We start from the raw sequence: 20,809 nt of genomic DNA, 5'->3' as shown, positions 1-20,809 counted from the left end.
TACCCCCATGACTTCCGGTATACGCTCCCTAAAAAAAAGGTATAAATATGAAAAGGATCAGCTAATTGTAAAACAGTAAAAAAATAAGTAAAAAAAAGTTAGCTCAATTAGAATACACACAGAACCGAACAAAAGCCGGAAAATATATATTAAAAAAAAACCTACCTTCTGCACCTAGTTCATCTGCTAGCTTGTACTTCTTCCCCTTCTCACGTTCTTATACTGGCTTCTGTCCCCTTCCTTTCTAGTTTTGGTGAAGATTCTTGGTCCGAAACATTGACTGTTCATTTCACTCCATAGATGCAGCCTGACCTGCTGAGTTCTGCCAACATTTTGTGTGTGTTGCTGAAATAGACTCATTTGTTTTTTTTTAAATCCATGGTAATCTTTTTCATGATTCCAGAACTGATTTCCTCTCAGTTATGAGATTGCTTAGAAAGATGATGTATTATTGTCTCAATGTAAAGAGGCTAACTGTTCCCTGGTAGATGATGGTATGGACAACAAAATTATGCAACCTGAAATAACCTGTGATGTAGAACTTGATAGCCACCTTAGCTTTTCTTGTCTAACCTTGAGCTGAAATTCAATCAAAAATCCTCAGTAGACAAAAATACTTCTTGAAGACTTCCATCATTATTGGTAGGAATCTCTTGTTTGAGACACGAGACTGTGGAGCAAAAAGTAAATTGCTGGATGAATTCAGTGGTCAAGCAGCGTCTGTCAAGGGAAATGGATAGTGATGTTTTGGGTCAAGACCCTTCATTAGATGCTTTGGTGCTTCTCAGTGCTTTTTGTTTCCTGTATGGGATGAAGAAGATATGGTTTTCTTAAAACCAGTTTCGCAGAGAAGCCATATTCAAACACAATTAATATTTAATAGAATGAATATTTGGCTTATTCAAGGAAGTGTAATGTGTGTCACGATTAATGCACACTTCAGTGCATCCACTTTTTATCTGAACTTTCTCTGTAGGATGTCCACTAGTTATTTCTCATGTACAATATTTGTTAAGGATTTTCTGGCCCCATGTTCTTCTAACAGTGATGATGCTACACTTTTACTGAAGATTTATTGCAAAATTGGAGGTGCACAATATTAGTTATTAGCATGTTCAGCAGAAGAGTAAAATAATATGTAGTTACTATATTTAAGACATTTGCTCGACATAGAAATGTAAGCAACACATTATGTTATATTTTTCTATAGAAAGGAAAACCAGTTTCTTTTTACATCTCAACATACACAATAGTATATCATAGAGGCACACTTGAGCTGCTATCTCATTACCAAATTTCAGTCCTGAACTGCAGTGCTGGTTGTGTAGAGTTGCATGACCATGTGGGTTTCCTCTGAGTGCCTGTAGCATTCCTAAGCACATGGATTGGTCTGTTATTTGACCATTGTAAATTGCTGCTGGTGTGCAAGTGTCTGGTAGGATATGTAGGGAGTTGAAAGGAATGTGCAGAGAAAATAAAATAGACTGATGCAGTGGGGTTGCTTAATGGCTTACCCAGACTGTGTGACCTGTGTCCACTATGAGTAAGATGGAGAAAAGAGAAGATCCTGAACTCCCAATAAGTTGGTTGGCTTAGTTTCCATCTATATAGTTTCTGCTTTTGGGTGGATTTTGCTCTCTTAACTAGACACAAATAGTCCTGAGGCAATGATTCAAGGAAGTGTTTATTCCTGGTATCCCAGCTAGCATCAGAAAAGTAAGATAGTAAATTTATGCCATTATCCCATTGGTACTGTGGATGTTACCTATTATACAAGGAGAACATTTGGTTTCTTACATTTCAACAAGTACCTACAGTTCAGAAGGAGTTCATGAAGGGTGTGATACAAATACAAATTTTTTTTCTAATATCGGTATATTTGAGTAAATGCTGCTAAAAGGTGAAGTAAGCAAAATGTAAAAATCTGCAGCCTCAGAAATTGTAGAAGAAACGTGATGACTGATTAAAATTGAACTCTAAAGTCCTGCTCTTTGAGAAAGAAGTATGTTATTCAGAAATAGCCATATTTTCTTTATTACTGCAAATAGTTGTCAGGTTTTTACTGGAAATTGTTCAAAGAATTGTTTTGATTTGGAAGGTTGTTCTATGTAAATGGACTATTGAGCATTTCTTACCTTTTATTTTCAGGCAGGAAGAGTGGTATTTCCCCCAAAAAATCCAAATACTTGACCCCATTGCAGCAAAAATTAAATGAGTTATATGAAGCAGTCAAAAACTACACAGACACCAGGGGTCGAAGACTGAGTGCCATCTTTCTCAGACTACCTACTCGATCGGAACTCCCAGATTACTATTTAACAATTAAAAAGCCAATCGACATGGAAAAAGTCAAAAGTCACATGATGGCTAATAAATATCAGGATGTTGACTCATTCGTTGATGAATTTGTGTTGATGTTTAACAATGCTTGCACTTATAATGAACCAGAATCCCTTATTTATAAAGATGCACTAGTCCTTCACAAAGTTCTCCTAGAAACCAAAAAGGAATTGGATGGAGAAGATGATGCACACATTCCCAATGTAAAGTTACTTATACAGGAGTTGATACACAACCTGTTTGTCTCCGTCCTTAGCCACCAGGATGATGAAGGGCGTTGTTATAGTGACTCTTTAGCAGAGATTCCATCCACTGATCCAAGCACTCCTAACAAACCACCATTGACTTTTGAAATTATTAGAAAAAACATTGAAACTAATCGATATAGAAGGCTGGATGTTTTCCAGGAGCACATGTTTGAAGTACTAGAAAGAGCAAGACGGCTAAACAGGTGAGTACATAGAGCTGACCTCTATCGTCAGGTCAACTCTTTACTAATACTAATAGCTTCCTGATCAATACTATTGGTATCTGTGTTGTTTGATACTATTCCTAAAGAATGCACATGTAGAAATAAGTTTCAAGCAAAAATATAGAGCCTGTTTTCCTTCTCCTAGTAATAAATATTAAATCTATCTAAAAATAAGTAATAGCTAAAAGATTAGTATTTTCTTTTGTTGTTAGGAATACTAGTTCAGGCAAAAGATGAAGTGCATCCATTTTTACACTAATTCATTTTCCCACAGCTGACATTCTTCTGATCTCTATAAATAATACACATTTTAGTTGTGTGTTAGTTTTAGTACTTGCACTCCAGTTCAACGATTGAGACCCCCTCCATTGGTCGGGATCAATCATGCCTATGGTGTCCTAGTTGCCTAAGTGATATGCAAGCCAAGGCAGTACAATATGGCTTCCCCTCTCCACTCAGTTGATGAATCCAAAGGGATGGCAGAAACCGATACAGTTTGACACCAGCGGTGTCTCAAAGAGTTGCAAGTCAGCGTTGAACTGTCTTAGGAAATCCAGGTCTGGATTTTTCCCTCTGCATTTATTCCTGAAGCCTTCCCCATGAGTTAGTATAGCCGCAAAGCTGCGGAGGTTTGAGATCAGAGCTTTCCTTCTAGATGAGCTGCCAACCATTGCTGGTAAGCCCCATCTACCCGAAGCAACTGGTTTTAAGGCACCAGTAACCCACCTTTGCCCCTTCTTTCAGTAGAAGCAGTTCCGCCAGGCTTGGCAGCTATGCCGCAATGCGAGGGCCGGGAATGGACTCCGTTGTCAGAGGGTACCAACCACTCGCCATTGGGAGCATTTAATAGATAGAAGGAGCTTATCCCCACAACACCGCCCCCCCCCAATCAGCTATGACAACCTAAAATGTTCAAAGATTAACTTCATACATTGCTTGACAAATTTGAAATTGAGTTCAATAATTGCTACTTGATTAGCAAAAAGACAAATAAAATCCCACTTGTTTACTCTTGGCCAATACTATATCATTTCAGAACTGCCCACACATACAACTTTAATCAGGGTAGAGGCACATTATGTGCTACATGAGAGGGCATTAATATAGCCGGGGCAACATCATCATGTCTTTGTCCACATAACAATTATTTTTCAACTTGTCCGATTCTAAATAGTTTTATATTGTAAACTGAATGTTCAAGAAAATGGAATGAGAAAATCTATACATTCAAGGCCAATAACAAAAGAATGCTTTAGTTTTACAAATACAATGTAGACTTAATTTTAATCCATCAAGTTTTTGTTGGCTTTCAAGAAATATCTTATTTCCCTGTAACATTTTCTCTTGTTAATACCCATTAGCACCCCTTCTCCCATTACATAGGATAATATACAGTAGCTAATGAACATAATGCAAGATAACTCAGGGCATTTTGAGATGTGGCAGGAACCAAACATGCACTCAGTTATAGAGCAATCATAAATTCCACTCATGCTAGCACCAAAGGTCAGGATTGAAGCCAGGTTACCGAGCTTTGAGACAGCAGACTATGCTGCCTACTGTATATAAATCTATCTGATAATGGGCTCAGCATCCTCTGATGAGGACTGCAGAAATGGATGTTGATCAGAGCGGCCTTTGCCAAATACATAACTTTGAAAAGTATAGTGGAGGAATAAATTGTTTATTTAGCCACATAGAACAGGGGCATTCACTTCACTTTTTGATCATTCTGAATTATCAGACTTTGGCAAAGCCAACAGCACATTTTTCATCTGAACTGGGTCTCTGACTAAGCAGGGAAATCATCAAACAGTACTTGCAATTCTAAAGTCTGGTACTGTCTTTGTGAAAGTTGTATATTCTCTCTATTGCTGTGTGGATTTCTCCTGACTTCTGTGTCCTGCCACACACCAAAGATTTGCTGTTTGCATCACATGTTATGAACATTGGTTAAGAATAGGTTCAAGAATGCCTTTAGTATCTCCAGCCCACTCCCCACCAACCATACAGTTGCAAGAAAAGTTTGTGAACCCTTTGCAATTACCTGGTTTTCTGTATTAATTACTCATAAAATATGGTCTGATCTTCATCTAAGTCACAAAAATAGACAAACACAATCTTTCTAAACTAATAACACCCAAACAATTGTACTTCTTGTCAATACTGAGTACACATTTAAACAATCACAGTCTAGGTTCAAAAAAGTATGTGAACCCATGGCATAATGCTTTCTGTCCCACTGCTCCCCCTCTGTGTAGTTTCTGCAAAAGCTATTTGGTGTCAGGTGTTCCAATCAATGAATGCTGAAGGAGGTGAAAATGAACTCGAATATATCAGCAGAAGACCTGCAGACATCTCTAGAACTTGCTAAGGTCTCTGTACGTGTGTCCAAAGTAAGAAAAACGCTGAACAAGAATGATGTTTATGGAAGGAAACCATTGCTCTCCAAAAAAAAAATTATCGCTGCACGTCTCAAGTTTGCAAAAGACCACCTGAATGTTCCACAACGCTTTTGGGACAATGTTCTATGGACAGATAAAACAAAAGTTAAACTTTTTGGCACACTATTATGTTTGGAAGAAAAGGGGCACGATACACCTACACCAAAACCTCATCCCAGCTGTGAAGCACGGTGGAAGATGCATCTGGTTTGGAGCTGCTTTGCTGCCTCAGAGCCTGGACAGCTTGCAATCATTGAGGGAACAATGAATTCAAAGCTGTATCGAGATATTTTACGGGAGAATGTCAGGGTCGTGATCCGTCACCTAAAGCTTATGGAAGTTGGATGATACAACAGTACAATGATCTGAAACACGAGTAAATCAACAACAAAATGTTTTTTTTTAAAAAAAAAGAAAATTCATGTTTTGGAATGGCCAAGTCAGAGTCCAGAACTTAATACAATTGAGATGCTGTTGCATGACCTGAAGAGGACTGTTCATGCAAGGTATCCCAGAAACAGTTTTGTATGGAGGAATGGTCTAATATTCATCCTCGTCATGCAAGTCTGATCAGCAGCTACAGGAATCATTTGGTGGAGGTTATTGCTGCTAAAGGAGGTTCTACCTGTTATTAAGTACGAGGTTTCACATACTTTTGCCAGTCTGGACTGTGAATAATTAAACAATGCATTCAGTAAAGACATGAAAAGTACAGTTGTTTGCGTGTTATTAGTTAAGCCGCATTGTGTTTGTCTATTATTGTAACTTAGATGAAAATCAGACTATATTTTATGAGTAATTAATGCAAAACAACGGCTAATTGCAAAGGGTTCACAAATTTTTTTCTTGCAACTGTAGATACTGTGTGGGCTCAAATGTGGAGGTAATTGGAATACACAGGATATACAGGCCTTGGAACAGTACTGTAACATTATTACCCTTAGGAAAAATAGGTTAATGTATAAAAGCACAAATAATACTAACATATATCTCTGTGGCCTACTTAGAACTGATTCAGAAATCTATGAAGATGCAGTGGAACTTCAGCATTTTTTCATTAAGATACGTGATGAATTATGCAAAAATGGAGAGATTCTGCTTTCACCAGCTCTCAGCTATACTCTGAAACATTTGCAGCATGATTTGGAAAAAGAAAAGAAGGAGAAACTACCAAAGGAAATGGAGGAAGATAAGCAGAAGAGAGAAGAGGAGAAGAAAGAGTTATCAGGTAAGTTTAACTGGGATTTTTGCAATTTTTTCAACAGCTTTTAGTATTTTTCTACTTTATTGCTGTTATTGTAGGGACCAAAAGTATCCGGATAGTCAATAGCACTTCTGGGATCTCAATTTCCTGTATCCAGTCTTCCCTGAAACTACCTTGTTATAAAATCAACAACTCCCAGAGAAATTAAGGCTTCATCCAAGTGAATTTATATTAGAACGGCTCCTGAGAGGAAAGGACATAGAAAATGTTAATTGGGAAAAAGTGTTTGGTCCAAAAATTTTTAACCTTAGTTCTTGTAATTTCATATGAATGAGGTGGTTAATTTACTTTCCAATATTCTCATTTACCTTCAATCCTGAAAATGACCTTTGGGTTTGTTTCATGCCGTTTGCTTCTATTGTACTGCCAGCTCTTCATGTATGTAACTGTGTCAGCAAGTTTGAATATGACGTGGTTCAGCTGTTCATTAAACAATTAAGCCACTAAGACAGCTCAAAAATAAACTTGAGTTAAATCTTAAACCAAATCATGCCTTGTGGAAACCCTTATCATTTCAATATATTTGTAAAGTGTAAGGAATCTTACATTTTTTTATATAATTGTTTCAATCACAAAGTAAAATGTATAATTCTTCTAAATAGAATCTGAGAAAAACATGAGTGATGATCACACAGGAAGCCATGGAACATATGGAATCCAGCGTACTTATAGCCAAGATTGCAGCTTTAAAGACAACATGTATCATGTTGGAGATTATGTTTATGTTGAGCCAGCCGAGCCAAACCTACTCCCTCACATCGTCTGCATTGAGAGACTCTGGGAAGATGACACTGGTAATTGGTTCAATTTGATTTTTAATTTTGGATTATAGAGTTAAGATAGTGTTTTGAAAAATTAAATGGTAGCTGATTGATTTAAATAGAACCTATTTTTTGAATTTGTATTATTAGTTCTGTTTAAAGTAATAGCAACAGGTCATTATATTCTTCTGTATAGTCCCAGATTTTGCAGCCAGCGGCAAAACAATACCACTCACTACTAATGCTGAGGATTAACACCCATAATTGGAACATATTGTGCGTGGCAGTATCTTGATTGTGGGGATTTCTTCATTCCCGACAGTAATTTCATCCTAGCATCAGCAAAGTGGGATTTTTCATATCTAGCAACAGCATCAACCATGCTATGCTGCCAGTTAGACTGAAAAAATCTGCAAAGCAGATTTTAAAAAAAATAAACCTTTTGGAGATTGTAGTTGAATTTTGGACATGTACAAACAGTTTGTAGATGTATCAGGTGCCTGGGCCTGACTATGACAGGATCAGGAGTCAGCACAAAAATGTGACTGAGATTATGAACTGGAAGCTGAAGTGTAGGTAGGTAAGCACAGAAAAGAAGTAGGTGTAAAGAATGGAGTATGGAGAGCAGGGCAGAAAATTTGTGTTTTGAGGGGCCCTGGGTAGTGTGAGTGAAGTGATGAGAACTAATGTGCAAGGGCACTGTATCTCAACCCACACACGTGTACGTTTGTGTGCACGTGCATATGTTTCTTTCCGTAAGAGAGAGCAGGTGCTTATGTGTATGTGTGGTACAATATGTATGAGTAAGTTGTTTGTTAATTTAGTGGTTAAAGTAGCTTGTTCATTATAAGTTTTTTTCCCCAAAGTCACCCTGTGTGAACAGTGAAGAAGATAACTGTCCTGGATGGTTACCTCTATTTTTATTTGCCCTGTTTCATTCCCATTTCTAGATTATTACAGAAAATCCACCCCTTTAAGGTTTGGAGCTGACACTTGGGTGCCTGAAATAGAGTCATAGGATAATACAAGACAGAAGAGGAACCATTTGCATGACTCACCCACATTAATCAAGTTGCATGAGCTGGTCCTCATTGCCAGTGTTTAGCCCATTTCCCTTTTAAACCAGAGTAATAGGAAGTGCCTTGTTCCAGGTGTTAATTCATCTTGATCTTAAAAGTATGTCTTTTGAACAGTAAATTAAATGATAGTTATACCATTGGTATTGAAAATGCTCTTGAACACTTTGCCTCATTCATAATTACTTTTAGGCAATCTATGCAATTATATACAATGGATGAACTACACTCTGAGAAGAACATCATGTACACTTACCAGATTGGTACCTTTGTAGAAAAACGAATGATGACCTAATTGTTTGACATTGTGCCATGAGTAACATGATGACGACACATAGTACGATAACACAGAAAGTGGTGGAAATACTCAGTAGGTCAAGCAACACCCACAACAAAGGAACAGAATTCCCATTTCAGGCCAATGACCTTTCATCAGAACCAAGAAAATTTTAGAAGTGGAAGGGAAAATAGAGCAGACTGTGTTGGGGAGGAGTCCTAGAGAGATACAATGACACAGCGTGATGGTGCCTGCTGAAAGAGGGTCATTCTTCATCTTCAGTTACTTGAGTAAATCTGAATTGCAACTTTTTCCTTCTTAACTCTAAGACAGGTACTCTGTCTTAGGTACTCTAAGACAGCCTACTACTGAGATCCAAATTTAATATCATGTGCAGTGTTTTAATAGTAGGCATATATTCTGTTAATATTTTTGAATTATACCTATGATTATAAATTGCAATTAAAGTCAGTTTTGTTGCTTTTAATCATTTGATGTTTATACCAAAAATGTTAAATATGCACTCAATGTATTTTGTAGGTGAGAAGTGGCTGTATGGTTGCTGGTTTTATCGGCCAAATGAAACTTTCCACCTAGCTACACGAAAATTTCTTGAGAAAGAAGTTTTCAAAAGTGATTACTATAATAAGGTTCTAGTCAGCAAAATCCTAGGCAAATGTGTAGTGATGTTTGTAAAGGTGAGTGTATGGTTTTTAATTTCTCCATAATGACACTGGAAGTTATCGTAAAACATACTGACCAACACTTTAAAATACGTTATTTGATCTCATTGTTGCAAAGTTGGTGAATATTACAACTTCACTGAAGAAGGTTTTGTGTATCTCTAATACTGCAGTTGCAAAATAGTCCCAGGCAGTGTCAGCTCACAACAGGTCGCTTGATGCAAATAGGCACTGGGAAATCCTCGTACAGCTAAGAGAACTACACTTTTCAGAAGAGAGGAAAATACACTTTACTTCCTGCCCAACTCCTTTACAATTTCATTCTCATGTTCATTTTTCTTCTGTAAATATTAATTTATTTTAAAATCCTGTCATCAGCCAGATGGACTATTAACCCAATGGTCATTGCTCATATGCCAGCCTATATTATCAAGCATTGGTGGTGGTAGAGGCTGATACATTAAAGGACCTTTAAAGGATGGGTTAGATTGATCTTGGAGTTGGTTAAAAGATCGGCACAACATTGTGGGCTAAAGGACCTGTACTGTTCTGTGTTCTGTTTGTTCATAGAATAAAGTATAGCAAATTTTATTGCTTATGATTCATCCTCTGCACGACCCCTTTTCTGGCAAAGATCACTTGAAACTCAGGTTAAAATAAATTGGGAATGTCTTTCTCCCAAAGTCAGATTTTCCTGGATCTTTAGGAACAAAATCACTGTTGCACAGTAGAAATTAATTGAGTTAACACAACTCAATATCAGATCCAGAATTTATTGCCTGTGATTACTGATTAATAAGATGAATATGGATTCCTCATTGAATACCAAATTTTTGTTCTGTTTCTGTCTTTTAAAAATTATCTAGACTGAGGCATGTTTTTCTGATTGTAATGATCTTCATAACTGTATTGACAAATTTTCACTGGTGTTGAATATATTATATTATCAACACCATTTAGTTCTCATAAATGAGAGTGAAATGATATGGCAAAAGTGTGCTTTCATATTTCTTTCGTCTGGCCTTAAATATAGGAATACTTCAAAATTCGCCCTGAGGGTTTCAGAGATGAAGATGTATTTGTCTGTGAATCTCGATATTCAGCAAAGACCAAATCCTTCAAGAAGATTAAATTGTGGACTATGCCTCTAAGTGCAGTGAAATTTGTTCCAAGAAACACACCATTGCCAGTTGTCCGTGTTGCTTCTGTATTTGCTAATTCAGACAAAACAGAAAACAAAGAATCTGTTGAACCAATGGCTGAAGAATCCAAAGGTGATGAGAGTAACAGCATAATTGACAAGGTAACGGTATCTTTCTTTACAAAGAATCCAGTGGTATAAATTCAGGATGATAATTATTTGGCACAGGGGTCCCCAACCTTTTTTGCACTGCGGACCCGGGGTGGGGGGTGGGGGGGCAGGTAGGGTTGCCAACGGACAAGGGTAGCAGTTTAAGTACATTATTTAGCCCGAGAGACCACAATGACCATGAAGCCTTGCGCGTGCACCAGTGCGCACGTGTGTCCGTGCCAATTTCATTCTACAAAGTTTTTGGCGATTCTGTACGGGGGGAGGGGGGGGGTGTTAATCACGACCGGAATATGGGTGATAAGTGGCTAATACACTCAATTTCGTTTCTAAAAGGGTTTATCTAACGAATTTAATATTAAACACACAGCGCATATTTTCCTCGCATGAATATAGTGATAAGTCAATTATCAGGGGAGGACAGGGGAGCTTGAAGTAAGTGTTGAATGAACTTCCAGTAGAAGTGGTAGAGGCAGGTTCGATATTATCATTTAAAGTTAAATTGGATAGGTATATGGACAGGAAAGGAATGGAGGGTTATGGGCTGAGTGCAGGTTGGTGGGACTAGGTGAGAGTAGCGTTCGGCACGAACTAGAAGGGCTGAGATGGCCTGTTTCCGTGCTGTAATTGTTATATGGTTATATAAGTAAGTTAATAGCATCATAACATTTTAAGTAATGTTTGGATATTAAACACACAGCACATATTTTCCCCGTATGAACATATAAAATCATTGCAACACACCAATATCGCTGAATCAGTGGGAGCACTGGGCTGAATATTTGTTTACTACAACGCGATGGTCCTATCGAGGGGTGATGGGAGACAGCGTTACTCAAAGGGGGGTTCCTTATGTCCAGTCTATTCCGCAGTTTAGTTTTCGTTGCATTCATTGCAGAGATATGTTGGAAATGGAAGCAACGTTTTCAGTGCTTTTGTGGCTATCTCAGGATATTTAGCCTTGACTTTGATCCAGAAGGCCGGCAGAGATGTTATGTGAAACATACTTCTCAGCCCGCCATCATTTGCAAGCTCGAGGAGTTGATCTCCTTCCTGCGCTGACCTGGATGACGCGTGCGTAATGACCTCGCGTGCGTTCAAGCTCAACAGTGGGCGTGACAGGGAATGAAGGGTCAAATCATATCGTTTCCTCACGGCCTGGTAGCGCATGCTTTGCGGCCTGGTGGTTGGGAACCACTGATTTGGCATATAAGCAGGGAAATCACCTTTAACAGCAAATTGTCAAGGGAATACTTGGGTCAGGAATGAATCAAGAGATATTTCTGTGATTTCAGTGCAGTACTGGGAGAGTACTGCACTTTAAATGACAAAAATCAGGCAAAATATTAAAATCAACTCCTTTCTCTCATTTCCTGGCTAATATTCTCCCTTAAATAACTCTACCTTGACAGGCAAAAAAACCCTATTATCAGTTTTGGGAGAGAAATCCAGGAAAATTCTTGGCTACCTGCAATTAAGTCAGGCAAGTTCCAGAAGACTATATTTATTTCATCCTTTCCTTGAATACATAAACTTTAAAAAAATTTGTTAAAGGCATCTCCATCCTTTCCAGTAGTTGTCAAGCCCACATCAAATCACAAACTTACCTCAAGGCATGGTGTGCTGAGGTTAGCACAACACTTCACAGTGCCAGCGATTAAGGTTAAATTCCCATCAGTGTCTGTAAGGACATTGTATGTTCTCCCTGTGATCTCATGGGCTTCTTCCCACATTCCAAAAATGTATGGCTTAGTGAGGATTAGTAAACTTTGGGGATGCTCTGTTGGTGCCTGAAGCAAGGTGCCTGTCTGACTGAGGGCCTGTGCCCAGTGGAGTGCCACAGCAATCAGTGCTGGGTCCGCTGTTTATCATCTATGTCAGTGATCTTGATGGTAATATTAACTGGATCAGCAAATTTTCAAATGACACCAAGATCAGGGGTACAGTGAACAACAAGGAAGGCTGAAGAGGGGTCTGGACCAGGTGGAGAAATGGGCTGAGAAAAGGTAGACTAACTTAATGCAAACGTGTGAGGTGTTGCCTTTTGAGAGGAGCAGCCAGGGTAGGTCTTGCGCAGTGAGCACTAGGGCACTGAGGAATGTGGTAGAATAAAGAGATCTGGGAATGCAGGTCCATAATTCATTGAAAGTGGTGTCACAAGTAGATAGGGTCGTAAAGAAAGCTTTTGGCACAGTCACCTTCATAGATCAAAGTATTGAGTACAAGGGTTGGAATGTTAATGTTGAAGTTGTAAAGATGTTGGTGAGGCCTAATTTAGAGTATTGTGTACAGTTTTCATCACCTACCTGCAGGAAATGTGTAAATAGGATTGAAAGAATACAGAAAAAATTTACAAGGATGTTGCTAAGACTGCAGGACCTGAGTTATCAGGAAAGATTGACTAGGTCAGAACTTTATTACCTACAATGAAGAGGATTGAGGGGAAATTTGATAGAGGTATACAAAATTATGAAGGGTATAGATCGGATAAATCCACACTTTCTCCACTTATCCTGAGGTTGGGTGGTGGAGACTAGAGGTCATGGGTTAAAGGTGACAGATGAAATGCTTAAGGGGAACATGAGGGGCAAACCTCTTCATCCAGGGGGTGGTGAGAACGTGGAACAAGCTACCAGCGCAAGTGGTGCATGTGATTTTGATTTCAACATTCAAGAGAAGTTTGGATACATACATAGATGGGAGAGGTATGTAGGACTACGGTCCAAGTGGAAGTCAATGGGATTCAACAATTTAAATGGTTCAGCGGGGAATAGATGGGCCAAAGGGCCTCTTTCTGTGCTGTGCTTTTCTATGACTTGTGTGACACTTGCAAGGCTGCTCCTACCACATCCTTGGACTGTTGGTCATTGATGCAAACAACACTTTTTCACTGTATGTTTTAGTGTTTCAATGTACATGTGACAAATAAAGCTATTCTTTAAAAGATCGTTATCTTTAAATTTGTAATTTCCTCTAGTTTACTGTTCCTTCTATTCAGCAATTATACCCAGAAAAAATTATACCCAGTACATGCATTGGACTTTTTACAAATATATTAAAATCCATTTTGCCATACTAAAGTACTTTTTTTTTAAAAAAAAAGAAACCTGTTTAAAAGCATTCATTGTAAATTAAAATTGGTAAATTTCTATGAAAATATATAAAATTACAGTACAGTACAAAAGTCAGGGACATTCATATAGCTGGATGCTAAGAGTTTTGGACAGTACTGTAGTAATTTTATGTATTGCACTGTAGTCCTGCAAAAAAAACACAAATTTCATGAAGTGTGAGTGATGATTAAACCCACACACAATTAAGATCATAATATCACAAACAAGACAAAATCAGCAGATGCTTTGTCACACAGCACGGTGTCATTGGGCCAGAAGGACCAGTTAATTTATATATTATTTATTTATTACTTTTTCCCTTTTTTCTCTCTCTGTCCCTCTCACAATAACTCCTTGCCTGCTCTCCATCTTCTTCTGGTGCTCCCCTTCCCCTTTCTTTCTCCCTAGGCCTCCCATCCCGTAATCCTCTCCCTTCTCCAGCCTTGTATCCCCTTTGCCAATCACCTGTCCAACTCTTGGCTCCACCCCTCCCCCTCCTGTCTTCTCTTCTCATTTCACATCTCCCCCTCCCCCCCCCACTTTCAAATCTCTTACTATCTCTTCTTTTAGTTAGTCCTGACGAAGGGTCTCGGCCCAAATCGTCAACAGTGCTTCTTCCTATGGATGCTGTCTGGCCTGCTGCGTCCACCAGCATTTTGTGTCTGTAACTTTGAGAGTTGTCTGTTACAGGCAGCCACAAAGTAAGAAACCCAAAATAAATCAATTTTTTAAAAAATGAAGACCAATATCCAGTGCGCAAAGAGGAAAAAAAAACAAATCATGCAAACAATAAAAGCAGCATTCCGAACCAAATTTGGTTTGCAGGTTGAGTCCGTGGTGAGGAAGCAAATGCAATGTCAAAAGAACTAGAATATAAAAGCAAGGATATAATGTTTAGACTTTATAAAGCATTGATGAGGTCTCACTTGGAGTATTGTCAGCACATTTGGGCCCCAACTCCTAGAGGGGATGTGCTGAAACTGGCAAGGGCTCAAAGGAGGCTCACGAAAATTACTGTAGGATTCAATGGTTTGTCATATGAAGAGCGTTTGACAGCTCTGCAGATGATAATATGTTTCACTTTCTGGGAGAACAGAAACTTCATAGCAAAATATGAAGCTATCTCATTTTCTATTTTAGTATATCTGACATAATTACAAAAATCTATGCTTCTGAATATACAGATTCTGAAAGTCCTGTTATATAGAGGGATAAAATTAATTAATCTCCCAATTTTTGGTAAGAAGGTAATTCTAGTATTAGATCAAGGAATTGGAATACTTCTAAGTTTTCCTTTGCTTCATTTGTATTTTTCTTTTTACCATATTGAAGTCTTAACTTTACACGTCATAGAGTCTGGAATCCACTGTAAGGATATTCTAAATTGAAACATTGTTAAATGTTCATAGTTAATAAGATATCAGTTAAAGTATCCTGATGATATCCAAGGAAAATTTAGTTGAAGGTTGACACCATGTTAATTGCTTAAAATTGTTAAGCATTGTTAATATAAATTATCTGATTATTATCACACACAAAATGCTGGTGAACGCAGCCAGACAACATCTATAGGCAGAAGCCCAGTCGATGTTTTGGGCCAAGACCCTTCGTCAGGACTGCTGCCTTCCACCAGCATTTTATGTGTGTTGCTTGAATTTCCAGCATCTGCAGATTTCCTCATGTTTGCCTGATTATTATCATTGCTGTTTTAAGACTATGTTCTGTGAAAATAGACTATCATATTCCCAGCATTACAACAGTGCCTGTTCTTCAAAAGTTCATAGAGTTCTACAGTGTGCAAACAAGCCCTTTAACCCCACATAGTTCTCCCATCCAAGTACTTATCTATATCTACTCTGCCCTTTACCAGCAATTCGCCTATAGCCTAGCAAGCTTTGGCTATTCAAATGCAAAATATTTTGAGATATTCTAATGGGCAGGAAAGGTACCATATAAATATTTTCAACTTCAAGGTTAGTTGTCATTCAACCATACATAAATACAGTCAAACAAAACAGTACCAACAGTCACGCACAGCACAAGGCACGTATGTTTACGATACCAGTAAACATGCAGTCACGCAAAAAAAAATATAGCCAAAGTCCCTGAGTGTCATGTCCTGTAGATTGATGGTGCATGGGATGTTGTTCTTAATTCCTTCCTTAAAGAGCAATTTTCATAAAACTGACTTACTAATATCTTCATTACTACTTTTTTTTTCAAAATTCAAATCAAAATTCCAGTTCTGAATGGCTGCTTATTATCTACCACTATACCTGGCAACCCAAATTGATTCAGTCATAGAAAATAGTGAGCACCCGGGATGAGCTACCAGTGGAAGTGGTTGATGCGGGTACAGCTGCAGCATTCGAGATGGCTACAAGGAGGGGAAGGACTTAGCGGGTTTTAGCCAAGTGCAGGCACTGGGACTGCAGCGTGGATGCTGTGCTCAGCATGGACTAGTTAGGCTAAAGAGCCTGTGTCTATGCTGTACTACTCTGTGACTCTGTGACTCTTTGTCCAGGAACGAGAAGATGTACCAGTGGAGATTTCAAATGGAGAACCAGGCTGCCAGTATTATGAACAGCTGCATTATAATGATATGTGGCTCAAAATTGGAGATTGTGTCTACATAAAATCTCATGGTTTAGTCCAACCACGTGTGGGCAGGTAAGTTTATTAAAACAATTTTAATATCTGAGTTTTTCTTTTCAATAATTACCAAGTTTTTGAGAAGTGTTATTAACAACTATATTTGGCTATGGATATAGTAACAACAGAATTAATTTGATGTCCCCAGAAATATATTAAATGTTTGAAAATACAAATACTTTTATATTTTATGTTCCTTTGTATAAAATAAGAAAAAGTAATCATTATGAAAATGATTTGGTAATTCATGTTTTTGTGTATCTTGTTGATAGAATTGAGAAAATGTGGGTGCGGGGTGGTGCTGCCTATTTCTTTGGCCCCATATTCATTCATCCTGAGGAAACTGAGCATGAACCTACCAAAATGTTTTACAAGAAGGAAGTGTTTCTTAGCAATGTAGAAGAAACCTGTACTATGACCTGTGTGATTGGTAAGTAACTGTTATCTTAGGATTGATTACAGAGTGCAGTAACATATTAAGTTTCAATGTCAATTCCATAAAGCATTCTGTAAAACATTTGGAATGTTATAATAGACAATGGGTGCAGGAGTAGGCCATTCGGCCTGTCGATCCGGCACCTCCATTCACTGTGATCATGGCTGATCATCCACAATCAGTATCCAGTTCCTGCCTTATCCCCATAACCTTTGATTCCGCTATCTTTAAGAGCTGTATCCATCTCTTTCTTGAAAACATCCAGAGACTTGGCTTCCACTGCCTTCTGGGGCAGAGCATTCCATATATCCACCACTCTCTGGGTGAAAAAGTTTTTCCTCAACTCCGTTCTAAATGGCCTACCCCTTATTCTTAAACTGTGGCCTCTGGTTCTGGACTCACCCATCAGCGGGAACATGCTTCCTGCCTCCAGCATGTCCAATCCCTTAATAATCTTACATGTTTCAATCAGACCCCCTCTCATCCTTCTAAATGCCAGTGTATACAAGCCCAGTCACTCCAATCTTTCAACATATGACAGTCCCGCCATCTCGGGAATTAACCCAGTGAACCTACGCTGCACTCCCTCAATAGCAAGAGTGTCCTTCCTCAAATTTGGAGACCAGAATTGCACACAATACTCCAGGTGTGGTCTCACCAGGGCCCTGTACAGCTGCAGAAGGACCTCTTTGCTCCTATACTCAATTCCCCTTGTTATGAAGGCCAGCATGCCATTAGCTTTCTTCACTGCCTGCTGTACTTGCATGCTTGCTTTCAGTGACTGATGTACAAGAACACCTAGATCTCGTTGTGCTTCCCCTTTTCCTAACTTGACTCCATTTAGATAATAATCTGCTTTCCTGTTCTTACCACCAAGGTGGATAACCTCACATTTATCCACATTAAACTGCATCTGCCATGCATCCGCCCACTCACCCAGCCTGTCCAAGTCACCCTGCATTCTCATAACATCCTCCTCACATTTCACACTGCCTTCCAGCTTTGTGTCATCTGCAAATTTGCTAATGTTACTTTTAATCACCTCATCTAAATCATTAATGTATATTGTAAACAGCTGCAGTCCCAGCACTGAACCCAGCGGTACCCCACTGGTCATCGCCCACCATTCCGAAAGGGACCCGTTAATCGCCACTCTTTGTTTCCTGTCAGCCAGCCAATTTTCAATCCATGTCAGTACTCTGCCCCCAATACCATGTGCCCTAATTTTGCCCACTAATCTCCTATGTGGGACTTTTTCCAAGACTTTCTGAAAGTCCAGATACACTACATCCACTGGCTCTCCCTTGTCCACTTTCATAGTTACATCCTCAAAAAAATTCCAGAAGATTAGTCAAGCACGATTTCCCCTTCGTAAATCCATGCTGACTCGGACCTATCCTGTTACTGCCATCCAAATGCATCGTAATTTCATCTTTTATAATTGACTCCGGCATCTTTCCCACCTCCGACGTCAGGCTAACCGGTCTATAATTCTCTGTTTCCTCTCCCCCTCCTTTCTTGAAAAGTGGGACAACATTAGCCACCCCTCAATCCACAGGAACTGATCCTGAATCTATAGAACATTGGAAAATGGTTACTTTCCGTCCACGATTTTTAAAACCACCTCCTTAAGTACCCTGGGATGCAGACCATAAGGTCCCGGGGACTTATCAGCCTTCAGACCCAACAGTCTATCCAACACTATTTCCTGCCTAATATAAATTTCCTTCAGTTCATCCATTACCCTAGGTCCTTTGGCCACTATTATATCTGGGAGATTGTTTGTGTCTTCCCGAGTGAAGACAGATCCAAAGTACCTGTTCAACTCGTTTGCCATTTCCTTGTTCCCCATAATAAATTCACCCACTTCTGTCTTCAAGGGCCCAATTTTGGTCTTAACTTTTTTTTTCCTTTTCACATACCTAAAGAAGCTTTTACTCTCCTCCTTTATATTCTTGGCTAGTTTACCTTCGTACCTCATTTTTTCTCCGCGTATTACCTTTTTAGTTATCTTCTGTTGCTCTTTAAAAGTTTTCCAATCCTCCAGCTTCCCACTCTTCTTTGCTATGTTATAATTCTTCTCTTTTATCTTTATACTGTCCTTCACTGCCCTTGTCAGCCACGGCCTCCCCTTAGGATCTTTCTTCCTCCTTGGAATGAACTGATCCTGCACCTTCCGCATTATTCCCAGAAACACTTGTCATTGCTGTTCCACTGTCATACCTGCTAGGGTATTGTTCCATTGAACTTTGGCCAGCTCCTCCCTCATAGCACAATAGTTCCCTTTGTTCAACTGTAATACTGACACTTCCAATTTTCCCTTCTCCCTCTCAATTTGTAGATTGAAACTTATCATATTATGGTCACTACCTCCTAATGGCTCCTTTACCTCGGTCCCTGTTCCATTTGGATTGTTTTTGTAATTGTACATTTTGTTCAGCAGAATCAAATCTTAGATTTCAAATACCAAAAAAAAAGGTGTAAAAAAAAAAAAAATTGCTGTTGTGTGAGGCCCTCCGTTGGTGGAGTTCAACCATGGATGTTGCTTCTCAGCTGTCTACAATCTGGAGAAGTTGTTGCCCATGTAGCAGATTCCCCCTGTCCATCCAGCTGATGAATCCAAAGAAACAGCAGAGACTGATACAGTTCAGCACCAGCAGCATCGCAGGAATTGCCAGTCAGCATTGAACTCAACGTAAGACTGCCTTAGGGACTCCAGATCCAGAATTTGCTCTCATGGTTTACTCCCGAAGCCTTCCCCATGAGTGGGTATAGCCACAAGGCAGTGGGCATTTGAGATCAGAGCTTTCCTACTCTTAGATGAGCTGCCAACCATAACTATCAAGCCCCATCTGCCCAAAGTAAATGGTTTTAAGGTGCCAGTAACCCATCTTTGCCCCTTATCCTGTCAGTAGAAACAGTTCCACAGGCTTAGTAGCTAAGCCACATGTGAAGGTCAAGAGCTGGACTCAGTTGTCAGAGGGTATTTGAGATGCACTCCATTGGGAGCATTTAATAGCTAGTGAAAGCTTATCTCACTGCTCCCCCAGCTATAACAAACTTAAGGAACCACCGAAATGTAGATTATTACAAAACGAGACTTCACTTGCAGGAGTGAAATTGACAAACTGTACACTTAGTGCTAAAGTTTCAAAGATAATATTTTGATGCTGTTCCATTTAGGCAAGTGCAGTGTATTATCATTTAAAGACTACCTCTCTTGTCGACCAACGGAAGTTGCCGAAAGTGAGGTCTACATTTGTGAGAGTCGTTACAATGAAACTGACAAGCAGATGAAAAGGTTTAAAGGCCTAAAGCGATTTTCCTTATCTGCTAAAATATTGGATGATGAAATATACTACTTCAGGTGAGACTTGGTGTCATAAATTAAAGAATGGGGGGAAAGTTACTTTTCGAGGAGGCTATTTTGTCTGTAATGCACTAAATTATTAACTGAAATATTAAAGAGTTAGCTTATATATTTATCAACTAATGAAATGTCACATCAACAGTGATGAAATGCTTTGAGAGGTTGGATATGACTAGACTGAACTCCTGCCTCAGCAAAACCTGGACCCATTGCAATTTGCCTATCGCCACAATAGGTCAAAGGCAGATGCAATCTCAATGGTTCTCCACACGGCTTTAGACCACCTAGACAACACAAACACCTATGTCAGCATGCTGTTCATTGACTATAGCTCAGCATTTAATACCATCATTCCCACAATTCTGATTGAGAAGCTGCAGAACCTAGGCCTCTATAGCTCCCTCTGCAATTGGATCCTCAACTTCCTAACCGGAAGACCACAGTCTGTGCGGATTGGTGATAACATCTCCTCTTCACTGATGATCAACACTGGTGCACCTCAGGGGTGTGTGCCTAGCCCACTGCTCTACTCTCTATATACACATGTGGCTATGCATAGCTCAAATATCATCTATAAATTTGATGACGATACAACCGTTGTTGGTAGAATCT

General features: G+C 39.1%; 1 protein-coding gene across 8 annotated transcripts in view; it reads left to right on the top strand.

Annotated features, from left to right (window-relative positions):
• pbrm1 (polybromo 1) overlaps positions 1-20,809 on the top strand; it is a 93,054-nt gene that overhangs the window by 44,326 nt on the left and 27,919 nt on the right. For all 8 annotated transcript variants that reach the window (XM_063067601.1, XM_063067598.1, XM_063067602.1 and 5 more), the window contains 8 exons: positions 2,149-2,791; positions 6,264-6,484; positions 7,123-7,314; positions 9,175-9,332; positions 10,351-10,620; positions 16,264-16,409; positions 16,664-16,821; positions 20,011-20,194. In XM_063067601.1, coding sequence (XP_062923671.1) covers positions 2,149-2,791; positions 6,264-6,484; positions 7,123-7,314; positions 9,175-9,332; positions 10,351-10,620; positions 16,264-16,409; positions 16,664-16,821; positions 20,011-20,194 — 1,972 coding nt within the window. The remainder of the gene's footprint in view (positions 1-2,148; positions 2,792-6,263; positions 6,485-7,122; positions 7,315-9,174; positions 9,333-10,350; positions 10,621-16,263; positions 16,410-16,663; positions 16,822-20,010; positions 20,195-20,809) is intronic.

Source organism: Mobula hypostoma, chromosome 15, assembly GCF_963921235.1.
Source record: "Mobula hypostoma chromosome 15, sMobHyp1.1, whole genome shotgun sequence".
Taxonomy (NCBI): Eukaryota; Metazoa; Chordata; class Chondrichthyes; order Myliobatiformes; family Myliobatidae; genus Mobula; species Mobula hypostoma.
The sequence above is the reverse complement of the archived record's forward strand: the minus strand, read 5'-3'. Positions and strand labels throughout refer to the sequence as shown.